The sequence below is a fragment of the Drosophila miranda genome, chromosome 3, assembly GCF_003369915.1.
Source record: "Drosophila miranda strain MSH22 chromosome 3, D.miranda_PacBio2.1, whole genome shotgun sequence".
Classification (NCBI taxonomy): domain Eukaryota; kingdom Metazoa; phylum Arthropoda; class Insecta; order Diptera; family Drosophilidae; genus Drosophila; species Drosophila miranda.
The window spans coordinates 7923761-7944545 of record NC_046676.1 but is presented as its reverse complement, the minus strand read 5'-3'; the positions used below and the strand labels follow the sequence as shown (position 1 = coordinate 7944545).

Below are 20785 nucleotides of genomic sequence, written 5' to 3'. Positions count from 1 at the left end.
TTTAAATGCTTTCAATGTTTGAATTTGTAGTAGATAAAAGTGCAACACTGAAAATATTTTTTTTAACGATTTTCAAATTTAAGAATTTAAATAATTTTGCTACTTTGCAACTGTACCGAGGAGGCACCTGGCGACGAAATCTGTCAAGACGGCGTGTCTACATGAATTTTACATGGCGGGTTCATCGATATCGATAGACAACGGCGTTGTAAAAAATCTACGGCTCGTTTTCAGCGCCAAGCTGAGCAGGGTGACCGTTTACTGTATTTTTAGTACTTTTCAGTCTTGGTATATTATATGGTATATTTTGTCACTTTCATCAATCTATTAAATTTGATTTTCGACGTTTTATAGAAATCCAATAAAAGAAATTATTTAAATTAAGCCAATCAAGTAGTAGCTGGTAATATTCGACGGAATATGAAAAACGAGGAATATGTATAGTAGAACTTGAATTCGTCAGTATATATACGGTATATTTTTCAAATGAGACCATATATAGACGGTATATTTGAGCGATAAATAAGCGATAACAAGATGCCGCCGCTTTAAAAAAATCTAAAACAATTTCTGCCAGAAAAAAAAGTTGAAATATAAGTATATTTTTTAAATGAGATGGTATATTTTGGTGCTGTTCTGAGGGTCATACTGTAGAAATACTGGTTTTCGCCGCGCTCCCATGGTATTTTTGTCAATTTCATCAATCTATTAATTTAATTTTCGACGTTTTATAGAAATCCAATAAAAGAAATTATTTAAATTAAGCCAATCAATATCAAAAACGAAGAATATGTATAACAAAACTTGAATTCGTCAGTATATATACGGTATATTTTTCAAATGAGACCATATATAGACGGTATATTTGAGCGATAAATAAGCGATAACAAGATGCCGCCGCTTTAAAAAAATCTAAAGCAATTTCTGACAGATAAAAAAATTGAAATATAAGTATATTTTTTAAATGAGATGGTATATTTTGGTGCTGTTCTGTAGAAATACTGGTTTTCGCCGCGCTCCCATGGTATTTTTGTCAATTTCATCAATCTATTAATTTAATTTTCAATGTTATATAGAAATCCAATAAATGCAAGTATTTCGAATAGGCCAATCATGTATAGAATTGATTCATCAATCGTACAAAATTGAGTGGGCATGGCTAAATGTTCTATATAGATAGTATTATTCAACGGAATATGAAAAACGAGGAATATGTATAGTAGAACTTGAATTCGTCAGTATATATACGGTATATTTTTCAAATGAGACCATATATAGACGGTATATTTGAGCGATAAATAAGCGATAACAAGATGCCGCCACTTTAAAAAAATCTAAAGCAATTTCTGACAGATAAAAAAATTGAAATATAAGTATATTTTTTAAATGAGATGGTATATTTTGGTGCTGTTCTGTAGAAATACTGGTTTTCGCCGCGCTCCCATGGTATTTTTGTCAATTTCATCAATCTATTAATTTAATTTTCAATGTTATATAGAAATCCAATAAATGCAAGTATTTCGAATAGGCCAATCATGTATAGAATTGATTCATCAATCGTACAAAATTGAGTGGGCATGGCTAAATGTTCTATATAGATAGTATTATTCAACGGAATATGAAAAACGAGGAATATGTATAGTAGAACTTGAATTCGTCAGTATATATACGGTATATTTTTCAAATGAGACCATATATAGACGGTATATTTGAGCGATAAATAAGCGATAACAAGATGCCGCCACTTTAAAAAAATCTAAAGCAATTTCTGACAGATAAAAAAATTGAAATATAAGTATATTTTTTAAATGAGATGGTATATTTTGGTGCTGTTCTGTAGAAATACTGGTTTTCGCCGCGCTCCCATTGTATTTTTGTCAATTTCATCAATCTATTAATTTAATTTTCAATGTTATATAGAAATCCAATAAATGCAAGTATTTCGAATAGGCCAATCATGTATAGAATTGATTCATCAATCGTACAAAATTGAGTGGGCATGGCTAAATGTTCTATATAGATAGTATTATTCAACGGAATATGAAAAACGAGGAATATGTATAGTAGAACTTGAATTCGTCAGTATATATACGGTATATTTTTCAAATGAGACCATATATAGACGGTATATTTGAGCGATAAATAAGCGATAACAAGATGCCGCCGCTTTAAAAAAAATCTAAAGCAATTTCTGACAGATAAAAAAATTGAAATATAAATACAATTCAAGTAAGTAAAATCAGGGACGGGACACCGATACAATAGCTAAAGTACATATCCCCCCTAGATGCACGTCGATGACAATGGCCTTGAGACAGACAATGACTTTTGAATTGCGCGAATCGCTGTTGATCAAATTGACAAATAATTTGGAGGCGATACGCATGTGTGCCCTGCAGCAGGTTGAGACGCGCTTTATTCACTGCCTGATGCTTCACGAGAAAATCGAGGGGAACCCAGTGTTTATGCTCAAACAGTTAATACGATGGTTTGGCTGCAAGCCCCTCCTGGCCGCCGACCGTGTGCTGGCCATTCTGCAGGAGTTGCTGCGCTCCGAGTATGCCGAGGAGGTGGTGAAGAAGATACCACATGAGCGGCTCTCTGCGGAGTTGGACAAAATCAAGAAGATTATACGGTCCCTGGAGTCCACGCGAGCAATGGAATTGCTGGACGAATTACAGCGTTTGCTGCCCGATATATATTTAAACCATAAGCCCACCCCGTCGCCATCGATCAGTGAGGGTGAATTGACGAGCGAGCCTGACTGCAGCTTGAAAGATCAACTGGTGGCGAGATTCCAGCCAGAAGACTTTGAACCGGCCTGGACACAACCGTTCACGGAGGATGTGGACACCATGAAGGCCATGATCGACATGGAAGACCCGGATGCCGAAATGCATGAAAAGCTTACCAATTTAACTATCAAAATGGGCGACTATCCCAGCGAGTATTTCCTTCAGGCGCCACACATTTTCTTTAAGCTTGTAAAGATTCAGGAAAGGGCAGACGCCAATCTTCACAATGTGAATCGGGCCCTCCTCAAATATCTGCTGCAGATGCAGAGCAGCTTAGAGGTGCGGAAATCCACTCTTAGCTATTCCTGCATCATCGACCCACCAGCCGATCGCCCCAAACAGCTGCGTGTGGACAGTGCCCTGTGCTTCCTCCTAAACAGCTGCACCGAGCTGTTGGACCCGGTTCTGCATCAATTTACCAGCAAGAATTGGCTCATCCTGGAACTAATTATGACGGCTGTACAAACCCATGACGCTCTGTGTTGTCCCGTCTCAAACTTATTTATAGAGCGGCTAGCGGGCCTGGTCAAAAAGGCCCATACATTTTGCTACAATACGGAAGGAAACGACCTGGCAAAACTGGTAGATAAACTCGCGATGCCCCGTTTGCAGTCACTTATTTTCAATGGCCTGCTGCATGATTCAATTTCGTTGAGTATAATCTACGACATATCAATGGACAGAAATCAAGCCAAATCACGGTTTCTACCTGTCATGATGGACAGCACCTATATTATGTGCATGCCAGAACACGAACAATCGATCAAGAAACTTGTCTCTGTTATTTCACAACCCTCAACGACGGATAAACAGCTGAGTAGGCTATACAGGGGCTATAATCTGGCCATTAATCAATTAAAGCCGCTCAAAAAGATGACTTCAGAGGACGTACTCCTACTACAGGAGCACATCTGCCTGGTTTTAAACCAGCTGGGCAGCCACAGTTTGCTGAAGGAGCTCTGCGACGCCCTTCTAGACTGCACTCTTCAGTATACCAAGAACCCAAAATTGCGCAAGGAGGCCGAGAGCTTGATGTATAGTCTGATGAACATCCGCGATCCGGAGCTGCGTGGCCACTTCTATCACTTGATGTGGTATCCTTGTGGCATGTTCTTTCACGCAATCGTTCAAAACAGCGTCTATCAGAGGGGCTACAGTAATCTGGAGTTGATACGTCAGCGTATCTTTGGACTGCCGCTGAACACCAAGCTGCTACGTCAGTTTGTTTTGCAGAGCTGGCTAGAAGATAGATGGGATAGGGTGCGAGTCTGGTGCTTACAGTACCTGGACATGCTACTCAATTTGACCTGCACCCTAAGAGATAATGACTTCAGTGGAATGTACGAATTTCTTCAACCTGTGATGGTTCCCCTTATGATCTGCCGTTCCGTTACGAACAGTACCATGCACAACAAATTATGGAAGATTGTCTGTCCGACCGAAGGAGATGTGTTTCTAAAGCTGCGCGCAAACGTCTGCTACCTATTCTATCCCGATCCTCAGATAAGAATAGAGGCCGCGGCTAGAATAGCTTACATCCTGCAGTATGTTTCCAAGGGCGACGATAAAAAGGTGCATGAAAAGATATTAAACTACGACTTCGGATGGGTTCAACCACCTCGGCTGTACCAAAGCATTTTCCCGGCGACCACCGAAGAGCCCTTTCTGGGGGAGCGCAGCGTGGATGCCCTACTGCGGCTGCTGGAAACCAAAGATCTTAAGCCAGCTATCAGAAAGTCGTGTCTGAGACAGATAAATGTTTTGCTGCAGAACTGGAAGGCCTGCGAGCACTTTTCGAAAACAAATAAGGGCTTATTATTGGTCATGCAGGCTTTATACATTGGTCGCGTCATCATAAGAAACTCGGAATATGCAGAGAATCTACTGACAACTGTGAGTATTCTGATCAAAATCCATTTTTTCAACAAAGCCTTTCTGCAAGAGTCGGGGTCATCCCCTGAAATGTATTTACTTCTGACGTCGCTCCTCTTTAAAACTGCTCACGATCCGGAGTTTCGGGAGAGTGTCCTCATCTGCCTATTCCAAATGCTCTTCCACGAACATATGACGGCCACCAAATCGAAGCTCGTCTTGGATGTGGATCTTAGTTCTTTGATCATCCCCATAACATATGAACTCGATCTAACTGAACCACCGTGTACCGCTACGGAGGGGCTGGCCTTGGAGCATACCCTTCGGCAGACCCATTTCGGCCAAGATGCCGACAGGGCTGCCCAGCACTGGCGCCTAAATACGGCGATTTTCATATGCGGGACCCTGGAGGATATTACGCTGGAAGCCATCCAGAAAGTGGACATCAAGGAATCGCTAAAGCTGACGGCTGCGGATCTTGCCCTGATCCACGCATCACAGGTCGGTCCACAGCTGGGTCGCCAACTCACGGCAGCCAGCAACTGCAGCAGCCACGACGAACTCAAGCAGATTGTGGCAAAAATCCAGTTATATCTGGTGATGCTTCGCACTAGTATGCCTGAAGATGCGGGAATCAGCCTGTGGAACTTGATGCACAAGTATCTGCGCGTAGCCCCCGCAAACGCAGCCGATCGAGAGGTATACATGTCCGTGTCGGAACTGTGCCTGAACTGCATTCTCTTCGGTGTGCAACATGTGTGGAGCAGTCTCAATCGGACTCTGGAACTAGACCCACACCACAGTTTTCTGTCGATACTGTACGATCGCACCACCGACCTGAATTTGCTCCAAGCGGTCTGCCAAATCTTTACAGCTCTGCTCGAGGCCAAGACGGAAATCCCCGCTAAAATTAGCTGGCACGGACAGTTCTTTATTCAGCTGAGTGCTGTGGCCAGGACTCACTTTGAGCTGCGCCAGCTCCTGCACGTGCGCTGCATTCTCAGAGTGCTGCATTTTCTCAGCGAGCGGGACCTGATGTTCAGCGACGATCAGCTGATGGTGAGTGCCAAAACAGATTCTTCCGTATTTCGACTAAGCTAAGACAGATCCATTACCTTTGCAGTTCTATATCCGACACTTTGTGCAACTTTCCTTCGACCTGAGAAACCCCACACAGACTGGATCTCAGTGGCAGCGGGACTGTCTACACATTGTATGCCAGCTCCACACACGGTACTTGGGAAATCTCGCAACGATTGCCACATCCGACGATAGGGATCACTTAGCCTACAAGATATTTACGTATCTGTTGGCACTGTGCGGGCACAGTGATGGACAAGTGCGTTCGCTGGCTTGGGTAGCGATAGCCAGTTGGCTATCCAGTAGTGGCTCCAGCGCGGGAAAGATCTTGTCGCATCTGAAGTTTCCGCCTGGAGGTCTGATTGAATGCTGTCTGTCTACCATGAAGCATGTAGCGGAAATGATGCTGGTACGAGAGCTGGCTGGTCGTATGTTTATAACGCTGATGCCGCAAATGGATGCGGAGAAAATCATCGAGCTGCTTCAGCGTCATAACTTTCTGGAAGATGCGCATTACGCTTTGGGGACACTGCATGTGACTCCCTGGCTGGACAAACACGCACACGGAGAGAAGAACTCTTGTGGAATAATCAGCTGTTACATAGGCATCTGCGTGCGTCTGGTGGTCCTCAAGCCGACTTGGTGTGCCCTGCTCTGTGAGCACAGATTTATGAACTGTCTCAGCGATGTGATGAAGAGGCCGCCGCCACCACAGAATTTCTCGGACGGCTTTCTGGAGCTGTGCGCTGATATCAGTGAACTCTATGCCCTTTGCTATTCTACTAACTTCGAGTTCTTGCAGCGCAGCATTTGTCGTGATCCCGCCCTGCTGCAGAGCTACATAACGCTGATAGATACTATACTGGACCTGGAAGAGCCCGATCGCTTTTTGACAAGGTTTATTAAGCTATTTCTGGTTTTCTGCAAGGACCCCAACGCATATGACTTTTTGTTCGAGCAGCTTTACATTCGACCCACTATTTTAATCCAGATATTCATATACGGAACGAATCTAAAGCACAAGGGAACATCTCTGCAGCAGCACACTCTCTCGGCTTTGACTATGGTGTGCCTCAAGGCTCAACATGCACCTGAACATCTCAATTTTGTGAAGACAATGGAAAAATTCAGCTTGCCGGTCAGTATTGATACTAAAGATAAGACTATGAATGAGCAGAACAATATGAATGCCTTGAATAACCAGTTAAAGCCGAAGTCGAACCGAAAATTAGCGAAAGGCGATGCAAAGCTTTTTTCGGTTACAATATCCCACGATGGTTTGCCTGTAGGCAGTGCAGTGGTGATCCTCTTTCAATGCCTGAACCGTCTTTTTGATCATTATTTCCCAGCTAAGACTTTTAACTTCTTGCACCCTCCCGGAACGGGTCATGTGCAGATCTGTGAAGTGCTCGGAGCATTGCTGAAGGTCTCGCCCCATGCTATTGATGTCGCTCAGACGCTTAAGCTGTTGGATCGAGTGTTGGGTCTGCTCGACGCCTTTCTCAGCGACCCCGACATTGGAAACGCCACCACTTATGTGAAGCGCGTTGGCGTCTACAAGACGCGTGATATACTGAACAATCTTGTGTTGCTGCTCAACATGATGGTGCAATGGCACAGTTCGCCTTACTCAGTGATCAACGAAGCCTCGGTGGCAGCGATATTTGTACGACTGCAGATACGCATTTGGCCCTGGTTGTCGCACTCTCCACACCTAAAATTGCTTTGCGTTCAGCTGGCCATGTCCCTCACCGAGTACTCATTCGAAATGTGCAAGCATAGCTCCTTGTTGCTGTCCGGACAACCCCATTCGCTGCTGCAGCTGATGGTGCGGGTGGCTGACTACGAGACCACCAGGAAGGAGACTCCCAACGCCATACCCAATCAGAGTCTAGTTCCTGCTTTGCGTGTGATGGTCAACTGCTGTGCCTGCAGCGAGGGTCGTCTCAGTCTCTTCAAGATGCATGTGCTGGACATGTTTGACACGATTCTGCCCGGCACCGTAAGCGGGGCTCATGCTTCCAAGATCGGACCCGCTGCTTTGCTCGCATGGCTTGGCTTTTGGGAAGTCTACTCGCGCTATGAAAGTGGTTCCAGGATCTGCCATTTGCATGGTCTCATCACTGCTATCCGGCGCATGCCACCGCTCAGCCAGGGTAGGATTCTCTGCCTTCGCATCTTCCGCAACATGAGCTTCTCCGTTGGAAATCGCCTGCCACTAGTAAACAATGCCGACTTTTTGTCTATGCTGAGTGACATTGTCTCCCAACCGGTCAAAGATGTAGATGGTGGCGGGGACGGCAGCCTAGAATCATATGAAGAGCACAGCTTGGTGGTCCTGATTCTGTGGAAACTCTTCTGTTTCATAGCAAAGCACCAGGCCATTCTGCGAGGCACCAAATTGATGAAAAAGTTGTCCTGCCTCCAAGAGAAACTGGCCGTCGTTAAACAGGAGCGTCCGGGATTTTTCCAAGAACTGCCTCATGCCGCAGAGCTTGAAAAACTGCTGGAAAAAGTCATTGGCTGTATGGAGAAGTAGCACGCCAATGTCCACACAGCATCTGAATAAAGTACAAACCTATTGCATAGTTGTACCTACCATGTTATTTGCATTATAAGTACAATTGCTTCTTAAATAAGACACCTTTTAACCATTAACCTTGTAGTTTAATAATCAGATATATCATAGTCGAAAGGGATTCTCCCCAAAAAAGGTACTCGATAACGGCCCTGCCAGGGGGACATGCCATTCTAATCTCTTCTGATTTATTGTATTCTAATAAAATTCAAGTGATAATGGTTGTTCAGGTTTTTCCAGCTGTAAATGCTTTCTTATTGTGATTTACGCTTAGGACTCGTCAAAGTTCCATTCAACTCAGCCTCTGTAGTGTGAGGAATCTATAATTCTTTGTTGCCTCAATAAGAGGATGTACTGAGGTAGCGAGAGGTGTACTCGATAAACACAGCAACCGTCTAGAGATATAAAGATAGGCATTGCCATGCTCAGCATGTGGCTATTGGACAAACAAGCGTGCCAAAAACATTCCAATTCTAAAGCGTTGTAAAGATAGGCAGGGCAGGGCATAAATCTGCCATTATTTAGATACCACATTTCCCCAAGGAAAACTATGGGGTTTGTCACCACCTCGTATCAGGCGATATATTTCTAGCAGGAACCGATTTATCTTTATGGGATTCAAAGTGCGAATCAGTGCTGATAATATCCCTCTAGCTCCAAACTGAAGCTCTCAAGGCAGATATAGTCAGTGTTCCGACGACTGGACAAAGGCATTGTTAGACCTTTCTTAGCTCTTGCCAAGGACAGAACGCCATGAAGCTACCGAGCGGGAAGGTAAGTTTAAATATATGAATCCTCATCGCTTCTAAATGATTTCCTGGTAATCTTTCTTTTAGGACTCCAGCAAATCCAAACATCATTCAGATGTCTCCCTCGTTCGAGTCTTGTCACAGCAAAAGCAGCTAAAATCAAGACTGCCCTGGTACTATGCACCTTCGTTCCTTCTTCTATGGGTGGCGCTCTTCTATGCCGTGGTGATCCCCCTTTACAATCGACTGCCAGACGGAATTAGCATTAAGGGGGAGTCCCTGAACCCCGGTGAGTTTGTGGCAGAGAGAGCACAGAGATGGCTCTACAAATACGACCGCATTGGACCCAAAGTCGTCGGCAGTGTGGCGAATGAGGTGACAACTGTTGCCTTTCTTGTGGATGAAGTGGAAAATATTCGAACGGAAATGCGCAGCCATCTTTACGAACTGGAGATTGATGTCCAGGCGCCATCTGGCGCTTACATGCACTGGAATATGGTGAATATGTATCAGGGAGTACAGAACGTGGTAGTCAAACTTAGCTCAAAGGGCTCCAACAGTACAGCGTACCTTCTCGTCAACAGCCACTTCGACTCGAAGCCGACCAGTCCAGGTAAGTGATTCGATTCTGTTTCTATTGAAGGTTCTAAGCAAATGCGAATAGGTTCCGGCGACGATGGCACCATGGTGGTTGTCATGCTGGAGGTGCTGCGTCAAATGGCCATATCGGAGACGCCCTTCGAACATCCCATTGTCTTTCTGTTCAACGGAGCGGAGGAGAACCCTTTGGAAGCCTCGCATGGCTTCATCACCCAACACAAGTGGGCGCCCAATTGCAAGTAAGAAGAAATTGAAGATCAATTTGGGTTTGCGGCTAAAGAGGGTGTTTTCTACAGGGCCCTGATCAATTTGGAAGTCGCTGGCAGCGGAGGACGTGATCTGCTTTTCCAGAGCGGTCCAAATAACCCATGGCTTATGAAGGTATGTACAGACATGCATATTTTGTATCGAGTGTACACACTTTATAGAATGCTTTCGCTGAGAACGTGAGGCAGTGAGCATAGTCATTGGCAGTTTATTAGCATTGTAAACGGTCATTGTGTGCCAATACTAAAACGCTTGATTGCCCCAATTTAATTGTAGGATAAAAGTGTGCCGAAAAATTACATGATTAATTGTCGTTTTATTTCCCGTTATAGTACTACAACCAAAATGCCAAGCATCCGTTCGCCACTACCATGGCGGAGGAGATCTTTCAGTCGGGAATTCTTCCGTCCGACACAGATTTTAGAATCTTTCGCGACTATGGCCAGGTACCAGGTAAGCTGGAAAGCCTACAACTTCCATACACAAACGATAACAACCTCAACTCTATCTATCTATAGGTCTGGATATTGCTCAAATCAGCAACGGTTACGTATACCACACGAAATTTGACAATTTTGAGGCGGTTCCCGGTGATTCCCTTCAAAATACTGGCGAGAATGCACTCGCCCTAGTGCGGGCCTTTGCCAACGCCAGCGAAATGTATAACCCAGAGGTGGGTGGTCAATTTTACAACTATACTTGGACCTAGTCCACTAATCTAATATTATTGCAGGAACACAGCGAAGGCCATTCCGTGTTCTTCGACTTTCTGGGGCTCTTCTTTATATATTACACTGAGACCACTGGGATAATCCTGAACTGCGTCATTGCGGTGGTCTGCCTGGTGCTGGTTGGATGTTCACTACTGAGAATGGGTCGCGAGTCAGAGGCGACACTGGGTGAAATCCTAATTTGGTTCGGCATCATTCTGGGGCTGCATGTGGTGGGATTCTTCCTCAGCATTGGTTTGCCCCTTCTTATGGGCGTGTTCTTCGATGCCGGAGGTCAGTCGTTGACCTATTTTAGCAACACCTGGCTGGTGATCGGCCTGTACATCTGTCCAGCTATGATTGGCCAGGTTCTCCCCTTGTCGCTCTACTACACATTGAGACGAAACGTAAGTTTGCTGAAGGTCGAGCCACTCGGAAGGCGACTAATGGGGAATTTCTCACACAGGATAAAATAAGCCACCCGAATCACCTGCACATGAGTCTGCATGCCCACTGTGTACTCCTGGCACTGATAGCCATCATTCTTACGGCAATCAGTCTCAGGACGCCCTACTTGTGCATGGTCTCGATGCTCTTCTATGCTGCTGCCCTGTTGATCAATCTGATAAGCACCCTGCATGATCGAGGTAAGTACCTGGCCGACACATGCATTCTGCTTTCTAACATCTGGATTCATTTGAAGGCTACTATTGGGTGCTGATTGTGCAGGTTCTTCAGCTGATGCCGTTTCTTTACTTCTGCCATCTGTTCTACATGTTCCTGATTGTATTTTTTCCCATGTTGGGACGCTTCGGGCACTCCACTAATCCCGATCTTTTAATAGCGTTGCTATGTGCCATGGGAACTTTCTTTGCAATGGGATTTGTGGCTCCTCTGATAAACATGTTCCGCTGGCCGAAGCTCATATTGCTAGGCCTAGGTGTCGTCACCTTTATATTCAGCATGATCGCTGTTTCAGGAGTGGGTTTTCCCTACCGCGCTAAGACCAGCGTTATGCGGGTGCACTTTTTGGTAAGTCCGTTTCAATAATTATTTCCCCAGTGCTCGATCCAAATCTTATGATTTTCCATGTTCCTGCAGCACGTTCGTCGCATCTTCTATGAATACGATGGTTCCGTAAGCCTTAATGACTCTGGCTACTACTTTGACTTCCAGGATCGTCGTCTCTATTATCCACTCGAGGACACTTCGCTTAATCTTACAGGTTTGGTCAGCACGGAATCTGACTGCAGCAAGTATCTGATGTGCGGCGTGCCGTGCTTTAATCATCGCTGGTGCAAGACCCGCTCAAGCAGTCATTGGCTGCCCCGCGATGAGCCGGTGGCCATACCAGGTGCATCGTCATTGCAGCTCTTAAGCAAAACCGTTCTAGACTCTGGAACAGCCGTGCGATACTCATTTGAATTGTCTGGTCCACCACATATGAGCATATATATACAACCCCTGGATGGGGTCACAGTAGAGGATTGGTCCTTTATTCGAAACATTCTGGACGAACCCGAAAAATACTCGGCGCCATATCATATATTCTTCGCCTATGGCAAGGACAGCACGCCATTGAAGTTCCACATTGATTTTGCGGTGAGTTCATGGGATTCTTTTGCAAAATTGGATTTTTATGATAACTATTTTTCAGATATCATCTGGAAACTTTGATGTGCCTGTCTTTGAGCTGGGATTTTCATCGCACTTTGTCAGCTATGATTTTGATCGTGACGCAGTTGGCTTGCAATTCATTTCCGATTTTCCGGACTTTGCTCATCCGATGGAGTGGCCTACGTTATTTGAACGCTATGTATTCTAAGTTCATGAAACTATTGTGATTGTCTCTTATTTCGTTTGTATGCCTTAACTAAGTAGATATTAACTAATATAATAGATTGTAGACCTAGATTACAGAAATCCACAAGTAATTTAACAGAATTATTCCTTCTACATAAGCATTTAGCAGAGTGCCCAAAAGTCGATCATAGTTATGCATAGACTATACTCTGTCCCGATTGAAGTGGCCCTCGCTCTCGCGTTCTCTCTCTTTCACTTGATTAAAGATTTATTGATAAGATTTGCAGCAAACATCAAAAACGCATTTAGATTTGAAACTGCTAAGAAATCTACCACAATTCAGATACTACATATCTGCACTTGGCCCGAGCTATGGGAACTTTTGTTTGCCAGAGAGTTCGCCTTCGGGCCTCGGTCTCCTATCAAGGCACACACGACTCTATCTATATAGGCTTCAGAGGGAACAGAAGCAGCAACCCGACAACATTCAGTTTCGAGAAATCCGGCCATAGGCAACGTTCCGTCTTGCGGAGAGTTTGCGGAAAATATGGAATCGAAAGCTCAAGGAACTGATAATGTAAGTTCATATATTTATACATTTTTTCGATATGCATTAATCACCACATTTTGCAGGGCAACTACTCGGGCACAGTACTTTACAATGTGTTGTCCAAGGAAAGGGCACTCAGATGGAGACTCGCCTGGTACTATGCGGTGGCCTTCCTGCTCCTTTGGGTGGCACTATTTTACGCTGTCGTGATACCCCTCTTCCATCGCCTACCGGAAAAAATAACCATTGCACAGGAGTCACTTAAACCCGGACAATTTGTGGTAGAGAGAGCGCAGAATATGCTTTACCAATTCGATCGCATTGGACCCAAAGTCGTTGGCAGTGTGGCGAATGAGGTGACAACAGTTGCCTTTCTCGTAGATGCTGTAGATAATATTCGCAGTGAAATGCGCAGCGATCTCTACGAGCTGGAGGTGGATGTGCAACAGCCAACAGGGGCCTTTACAATTGGGACAATGACCAGCATGTATCATGGTATTCACAATGTGGTTGTCAAACTCAGCTCGAAAAGCTCCAACAGCTCGTCGTATCTCCTGCTTAACAGTCACTTTGACTCGAAACCGAGCAGTCCAGGTAATCAATTCCTCGTATATTGTTTCCATCACGTCGATAGTAATACAGTGGAACAGGTTCCGGCGACGATGGAACCATGGTGGTGGTCATGCTGGAGGTGCTGCGTCAAATGGCCATATCGGAGACACCCTTTCAACATCCCATAGTCTTTCTGTTTAACGGTGCCGAGGAGAATCCACTGCAAGCGTCTCATGGATTCATTACCCAACACAAATGGGCAGCCAACTGCAAGTAAGTATAATATATAATCGCTTCCGATCTTAAAGCTCCATTGTGTTGCCTGTCGTCAGGGCCGTTATCAACTTGGAAGTGGCTGGCTGTGGGGGACGTGATCTACTATTTCAAAGCGGTCCCAACCATCCTTGGTTAATGCAGGTAATCTTTATATTGACTTAATATATTAGTACGATAATTCATTCTCTGATATATGATTGCAGTATTATAAACATCACGCTAAGCATCCGTTTGCCACTACCATGGCTGAGGAGATCTTTCAGTTTGGAATGCTGCCATCTGACACAGACTTTAGAATTTTCCGCGATTATGGTCAAGTGCCTGGTAAGATGCTCTTTTAAAGTTCTGAGTACTCGCTTAATACACTGTACTTCGTGTTTGAAGGTCTTGATATTGCACAAATTGACAACGGTTACGTCTACCACACTGTCTTTGATAACTTTGATGCCGTACCAGGACGTTCCGTACAGAGCACTGGTGAAAATGTCCTGTCGCTAGTACGGGCCTTTGCCAATGCCAGCGAGATGTACGACACGGAGGTAGGTCATCGATATTTTACCAAATCGTAGAACAAATGTATCCTCTATTTATAACAGGAGCATAGCAAAGGCCACTCCGTGTTCTTCGATTTTCTGGGTCTCTTTTTTGTGTGCTACACCGAGAAAACTGGGATAATCCTGAACTGTGTCATTGCCGTAATCAGCCTGATGCTGGTGGGAGTTTCCTTATGGAGAATGGCCCGCGTGTCTGAGGTGACAGCTGGTCAGATATCTGTTTGGTTCCTCATCATCCTAGGGCTCCATGTGGTGGGGCTCGGACTCTGCCTTGGGCTGCCCCTGCTCATGGCCGTACTGTTCGACGCCGGCGATCGATCTTTGACCTACTTCAGCAGCAACTGGCTGGTGATTGGCCTTTATGTGTGCCCGGCAGTCATTGGTCTGGTGCTTCCACTGACCCTCTACTACACGCTAAAGCCAAACGTAAGTAGAAAGTATGTTAGTGGACTACATTTTCAATATCTTAATGTCATGCAGGGACAGTTAAGCCATGCCTACCATCTGCACATGAGTTTACACGCTCATTGCGTTATCCTGGCCTTCTTGGCCATCATCTTGACTGCAATAGGGCTGCGCATACCGTACGTCTGCATGGTATCGATGTTTTTCTATGCTGCCGCCTTGCTGATTAACCTGCTGAGCTGCTTACATGATCGCGGTAAGATCGCTGTAGCGAGATTGGTTTTCTGCTTGCTGAAGTTTGTCTTATTTGCAGGCTACTACTGGGTATTGGTTGTGCAAATTCTCCAGCTCATGCCGTTCGTATACTTCTGCTCCCTCTTCTATACATTTCTCGTGGTCTTCTTTCCAATGATGGGCAGAAACCGCGACTCAATTAATCCCGACGTGCTCATAGCCTTGATTTGCGCTCTGGGAACTTTTTTTGCTTTGGGATTTGTGGTAAGCAAGATTACATTTAGTCAGTGCCGCAGCCACACCTTTGTCTTTTTCTTTCAAGGTTCCCCTAATAAACATGTTCCGCTGGTCTACTCTCGTATTACTCGGCCTTGGAGTTGTCACCTTTGTATTTAGTATGATTGCTGTTACGGACATTGGTTTTCCCTACCGCCCCAAGACCAATGTGATGCGGGTGAACTTCCTGGTAAAGGGATTACATTACGCTTGTATTTACGGATATCTTATTTTTGTCCCTCTTTTTACCAGCACACTCGTCGCATTTTCTATGAATACGATGGCTCCGTGAGTGTAAATGATTCTGGGTATTACTTCGACTACCAGGACAGGCGAGCTCTGCGCCCTCTTATACAATCATCCGTAAATTTGACCGGGCTAACGTCCGTAGAGCCCTACTGCGACAAGTACGTGGTGTGCGGTATGCCCTGCTTCTGGAGCAGCTGGTGCAGAGCTCTTTCCAGCGCTGCCTGGCTGCCCCGAGACCAGGAAGTTGTTGCACCCGCCAACTTAGGGTTAGAGCTCTTGGATAAATCAGTTATCGTGGGGGGAAAAACCGTGAGATACGCATTCGAGCTGGCCGGTCCGCCGCACATGAGTCTGTTTATACGACCACTGAAAGGGGTCGTTATCGAGGACTGGTCCTTCATTAGAAATATGTTGGACGAGCCGGAGAAATACTCTGCGCCATATCAAATATACTTTTCATATGGCCCGGGCAGTGCGCCCATAAACTTTCACATTGATTTCGCAGTGAGTAGAGTTTATTGATAATGTAGACGGATGAAAGCTATAAACGTTTCGATTACAGACATCCGACGGAGATCTCGATGCACCGATCTTTGAGCTGGGAGTTGTGGGTCACTTCGTTAGCTACGATTTCCAGCGGGACGCCGAGAGTCTCAAATTCATGGCGGATTTCCCAGACTTTGTTCATGTTATGGAGTGGCCGGCATTATTTAAGCGATATATATTCTGAAATCTTGAAGATCTTTATAGACGTAGATACTAGATTATGTATTATTTATTGTGTCTTCCCCAGACGCTTGGAGTCGGGACTGAGATAAGAATTATCGCGTTAATATAACAAGCGTCAAGCGTCACATCCATCGAACTTTCAGACAATGGCTAATAATGACTAAGCTGTTAATCGCTGCTCTCGTGCGTCGGAATCTCCGGCTATATTGAAGTTGGGCAGTAAACTTCCTCCAATTTAGATACCCTAAACTGGCACATGCAGACCCCGCCAATGTGAGGTGTGCCTTAAGGCAAAGCGACCACTACCAAAGTGGGCAGCAGCTCCATATCTTGCAGCGATACACGACCCTATCTTTATGGCCTTAAATTTGGGGCTTCAAGTCGATCTGCCCGCGGTTCAGACGTTCAGTTATGCGACGGCCGGACGTAGCAAGGGTTTGACTCTGCAGAAAAGATGGAAAAAAAGACTGATAAAGTAAGTATGAATTCTTAGAAAGACGGACTATTGAACTGACTAACCAGCGTCCCGCCCAACCAGGACAGCTCATCGGACAATGCGCTCATCAAAATTCTGTCGGGGCCAACCGGAAACTCCCGCAGGCGCAGACTTTCCTGGTACTATGCGCCCTCCTTTCTGCTCCTTTGGGTGGCGCTCTTCTATGCCATCGTGATCCCGCTCTATAATCGACTGCCAGACAGAGTGACTGTTGCCGACGAATCCCAGAAACCAGGACAGTTTGTGGCGGAGCGAGCCCAGAGACAGCTCTACGACTTCGATCGCATCGGACCCAAAGTGGTTGGCAGCATAGCCAACGAAGTGACAACGGTCGCTTTTCTCGTGAACGAGGCGGAAAAGATCCGGGCCGAGATGCGCAGCGATCTCTACGAGTTGGAGGTGGATGTGCAGGCGCCTTCAGGTGGCTACGTGTTCATCGACATGGTTAACATGTATCAAGGCATCCAGAACGTTGTCGTGAAACTGAGTGCCAAAAGCTCCCAGAGTGCATCGTATCTCCTGCTCAACAGCCACTTCGACTCGAAACCGAGCAGTCCAGGTAAGTGATTCTCCTCCGTTTCCATTGAAGGATCTAAGAAAATGCGAACAGGTTCCGGCGACGATGGCACCATGGTGGTTGTCATGCTGGAGGTGCTGCGTCAAATGGCCATATCGGAGACGCCCTTCGAACATCCCATAGTCTTTCTGTTCAACGGCGCCGAGGAGAATCCCCTGCAAGGCTCACATGGCTTCATCACCCAACACAAGTGGGCCAAGAACGTCAAGTGAGAATACTCGATAGAAACTAAGAAAATATCTTTACCGAGTCGTTTGCTGCAGGGCTTTCATCAACCTAGAAGTGGGTGGCAGTGGGGGCCGGGAACTTCTTTTCCAGAGTGGTCCCAACAATCCGTGGCTAATGAAGGTGAGACATATTTCTGCGAAATGCTGCTGGCTTATGGCAGGCCACAAAAATTAACTTTGAAGCCAATTTTACTGCCTATTTTATGGCCAATTCGTGAAATGTCGGAACGTTAAAAGGTTTTGCTTCTTCTCTCTAGTACTATAGGACCCATGCCTTGCACCCATTTGCCACAACCATGGCTGAGGAGATCTTTCAGAGTGGAATTTTGCCATCTGATTCAGATTTCCGAATTTTCCGTGACTATGGAGATGTTCCTGGTGAGTAACTAAAACACATATGTACATGCCAATAATTGATTTGCAATCCATGTCTTGCTGCAGGCCTCGACATTGCCCAAGTTAGCAACGGTTACGTGTACCACACCGTCTTCGACACTTTTGAGGCTGTTCCTGGACGTTCCGTGCAGAACACAGGCGAAAATATCCTCGCCCTAGTGCGCGCCTACACCAATGCAACCGAAATGAGTAACCCAGAGGTCGGTTAGAACTCAATGTTGTTCCGATCTATGGATCCGATAATAACCGTATATTTTTTTTTACAGGAATACGATGAAGGGCATGCCGTATTCTTCGACTTCTTAGGTCTCTTTTTTGTGTATTACACCGAGACCACTGGAATAGTACTAAACTGTGTCATTGCCGTGATCAGCCTGGGTCTAGTCGGATTTTCCTTGTGGAGAATGGCCCGCGTGTCTGAGGTGACAGCTGGTCAGATATCCATTTGGTTCCTCATCATCCTAGGGCTCCATGTGGTGGGGCTCGGACTCTGCCTTGGGCTGCCCCTGCTCATGGCCGTACTGTTCGACGCCGGCGATCGATCTTTGACCTACTTCAGCAGCAACTGGCTGGTGATTGGCCTCTATGTGTGCCCGGCAGTCATTGGTCTGGTGCTTCCTCTGACCCTCTACTACACGCTCAAGCCAAACGTAAGTAGAAAGTATGTTAGTGGACTACATTTTCAATATCTTAATGTCATGCAGGGACAGTTAAGCCATGCCTACCATCTGCACATGAGTTTACACGCTCATTGCGTTATCCTGGCCTTCTTGGCCATCGTCTTGACTTCTGTTAGTCTGCGCACTCCGTACCTGTGCCTGTTGTCGATGATCTTCTACTCGGCCTCGCTGCTGGTGAACCTGTTGAGCACTCTGCATGACCGTGGTGAGTGTTGTTCAAGGCATTTGCCGGAGATGTGCCTGGACTAATGAGATACTTCTTCAGGCTACTACTGGACCATTACCGTGCAGTGCCTTCAGCTGCTACCGTTTTGCTACTTCTGCTATCTCTTCTACACCTTCCTCGTAATATTCTTTCCTGTCCTGGGCCGCAATAATAGCGGCACAAATCCTGACTTGATCATAGCCCTTATCTGTGCCCTCTGCACCTTCTTTGCCCTGGGCTTTGTGGTGAGTGCGAAAGTTTCCTTTGGAGCCTTTACCTTTGCTTTTCTCGATTTTTCATATCTACATACGAGTATGTATTACACAGGTGCAATTTATTAACATGTTCCGCTGGCCAAAGCTCATATTGCTCGGATTGGGGGTGGTCACTTTCATATTCTGCATGATTGCTGTCTCGGATGTCGGTTTTCCCTACCGCCCCAAGACCAATGTAATGCGGGTAAACTTCTTGGTACGTAGGGACTCCTCATATACTTACAGAGTCTCATAGTTCAATTGCTTTACAGCACACACGCCGCATCTTCTACGAGCAAGATGGCTCAGTGAGTCACAATGATTCTGGGTACTATTTCGACTATCAGGATCGTCGAGAACTCAATCCTCTGAAGGACTCCTCCGTCAACCTAAGTGGTCTGGCTCGAGTGGAGCCTGACTGCGAGAAGTACGTTATGTGCGGCATTCCGTGCTTCTACTACAGCTGGTGCAGTCAGCGTACGAGGGCTGGTTGGCTGCCGCGCGAGACGGAAGTGGTTCTGCCCGAGGTGGAGCTTAAGTTTGAGCTTCTGGGAAAGACTGTTTCAGAGGCGGAAAAAACAGTGCGTTTTGACTACGAGCTGGCGGGGCCGCCCCACATGAACGTGTTTGTCCAACCACTGGGAGGGGCGAAGGTTGAGGACTGGTCTTTCGTCAGAACAATGCTGGACGAACCCGAAGAGTTCTCGGCTCCGTACCAGATATTCTTCTCCTACGGAAAGGATGACTCTCCGTTAAAATTTTACATCGTATTATCGGTGGGTTTCTGGTTTTATAAATCATCAAAAAAAGGAGATAAAGATTCATATATTGATTTATTCTAGAAATCCGATGGAGATTTCGAAAGTCCCACCCTCGAGCTAGGGATTGTGGGACACTACGTGAGCTATGATTATGAGAGGGATCCAGAGGCTCTGCAGTTCATTAAAAGCTTCCCCGACTACGTCCATGTCATGGAGTGGCCATCGATATTTAAGCGTTATATATACTAGACCTATCATAGCTATAAGTGTGCCAATGCCCGTACCTATACTCATACACTCGTAACATTTCCACAATAAAACGCGATCCATAACCTGCCTGAAACTGGACATGAAAATTATTATTATTATTATTCTCACGGTTGCCGAAAATTCAGCTGCTGATTATGTTATCTTTATTTGATCTAGAGAATATAAAACCGATACATTTATTCCTATGCTGATACAGGTACAGTTTATGTACCCAATTATTGTATTGCTTTTCATAGAACACGGCCCGCAATAGTGCCCCAGAAAATAAATCAATGATTTCGACTTTAGCCCTCGAAAGATTATAAAATCTACATGCTCATGCTCGTGTGCTAGGCCATAAATATCGGGGGGGTACCGTACTCTACCCAGCATATCAGATCTGGTAAAAAGAACCTCGAATTCGCTTGAACTTCAAAAGCGTGTCCGTTCGGAAACCCGCCTGAAGCTACCTTTTCGTTATCAGAGTTACCAACACATACATTTCATTTCAGTATAAATGATATCATTATATCCCATTTGATTTAAGGACTATAAAACCGATACATGTACATAACGTAAAGCCTATATTAGAGGTTGATATCTTTGAGCAGAAACCAAATAGGAACTCACAGACTTTCACTCGATAAGATCGGTACATATG

The 20785-nt window shown here is 45.5% G+C and overlaps 4 protein-coding genes across 6 annotated transcripts; all 4 read left to right on the top strand.

Moving 5' to 3' along the window:
• Positions 1 to 2124: 2124 nt before the first annotated feature.
• Positions 2125 to 8405, top strand: LOC108158924. Of its 2 annotated transcripts, XM_017291728.2 has the most exons (4): positions 2125 to 2229; positions 2288 to 5726; positions 5791 to 6885; positions 7097 to 7274. In XM_017291728.2, the coding sequence occupies exons 2-4, from the start codon at positions 2298 to 2300 to the stop codon at positions 7169 to 7171; spliced, it is 4599 nt and encodes a 1532-aa protein (XP_017147217.1). In that variant the 5' UTR covers positions 2125 to 2229; positions 2288 to 2297; the 3' UTR covers positions 7172 to 7274. The 2 variants fall into 2 exon arrangements, with proteins under 2 accessions (XP_017147217.1, XP_017147216.1); XM_017291727.2 differs by having other exon boundaries at positions 2126 to 2229; positions 5791 to 8405.
• Positions 8406 to 8620: 215 nt separating this feature from the next.
• Positions 8621 to 12585, top strand: LOC108158925 (endoplasmic reticulum metallopeptidase 1-like). The gene is made up of 11 exons (XM_017291729.1): positions 8621 to 9099; positions 9162 to 9687; positions 9739 to 9913; positions 9971 to 10055; positions 10274 to 10394; positions 10460 to 10614; positions 10675 to 11058; positions 11118 to 11298; positions 11355 to 11683; positions 11753 to 12253; positions 12309 to 12585. The coding sequence occupies exons 1-11, from the start codon at positions 9079 to 9081 to the stop codon at positions 12474 to 12476; spliced, it is 2646 nt and encodes an 881-aa protein (XP_017147218.1). The 5' UTR covers positions 8621 to 9078; the 3' UTR covers positions 12477 to 12585.
• An 89-nt stretch (positions 12586 to 12674) lies between these two features.
• On the top strand, positions 12675 to 16415 carry LOC108158929 (endoplasmic reticulum metallopeptidase 1). Its single transcript, XM_017291735.2, has 12 exons — positions 12675 to 13031; positions 13088 to 13598; positions 13655 to 13829; positions 13889 to 13973; positions 14036 to 14156; positions 14217 to 14371; positions 14429 to 14812; positions 14867 to 15047; positions 15105 to 15289; positions 15348 to 15491; positions 15554 to 16054; positions 16113 to 16415. The coding sequence occupies exons 1-12, from the start codon at positions 13002 to 13004 to the stop codon at positions 16278 to 16280; spliced, it is 2640 nt and encodes an 879-aa protein (XP_017147224.1). The 5' UTR covers positions 12675 to 13001; the 3' UTR covers positions 16281 to 16415.
• A 100-nt stretch (positions 16416 to 16515) lies between these two features.
• LOC108158928 (endoplasmic reticulum metallopeptidase 1) lies at positions 16516 to 20231 on the top strand. Of its 2 annotated transcripts, XM_017291732.2 has the most exons (12): positions 16516 to 16754; positions 16818 to 17334; positions 17386 to 17560; positions 17616 to 17700; positions 17837 to 17957; positions 18021 to 18175; positions 18242 to 18625; positions 18680 to 18860; positions 18921 to 19105; positions 19188 to 19331; positions 19387 to 19890; positions 19957 to 20231. In XM_017291732.2, the coding sequence occupies exons 1-12, from the start codon at positions 16734 to 16736 to the stop codon at positions 20122 to 20124; spliced, it is 2640 nt and encodes an 879-aa protein (XP_017147221.1). In that variant the 5' UTR covers positions 16516 to 16733; the 3' UTR covers positions 20125 to 20231. The 2 variants fall into 2 exon arrangements, with proteins under 2 accessions (XP_017147221.1, XP_017147222.1); XM_017291733.2 differs by lacking the exons at positions 16516 to 16754; positions 16818 to 17334; positions 17386 to 17560 and having other exon boundaries at positions 17845 to 17957.
• Positions 20232 to 20785: the final 554 nt, after the last annotated feature.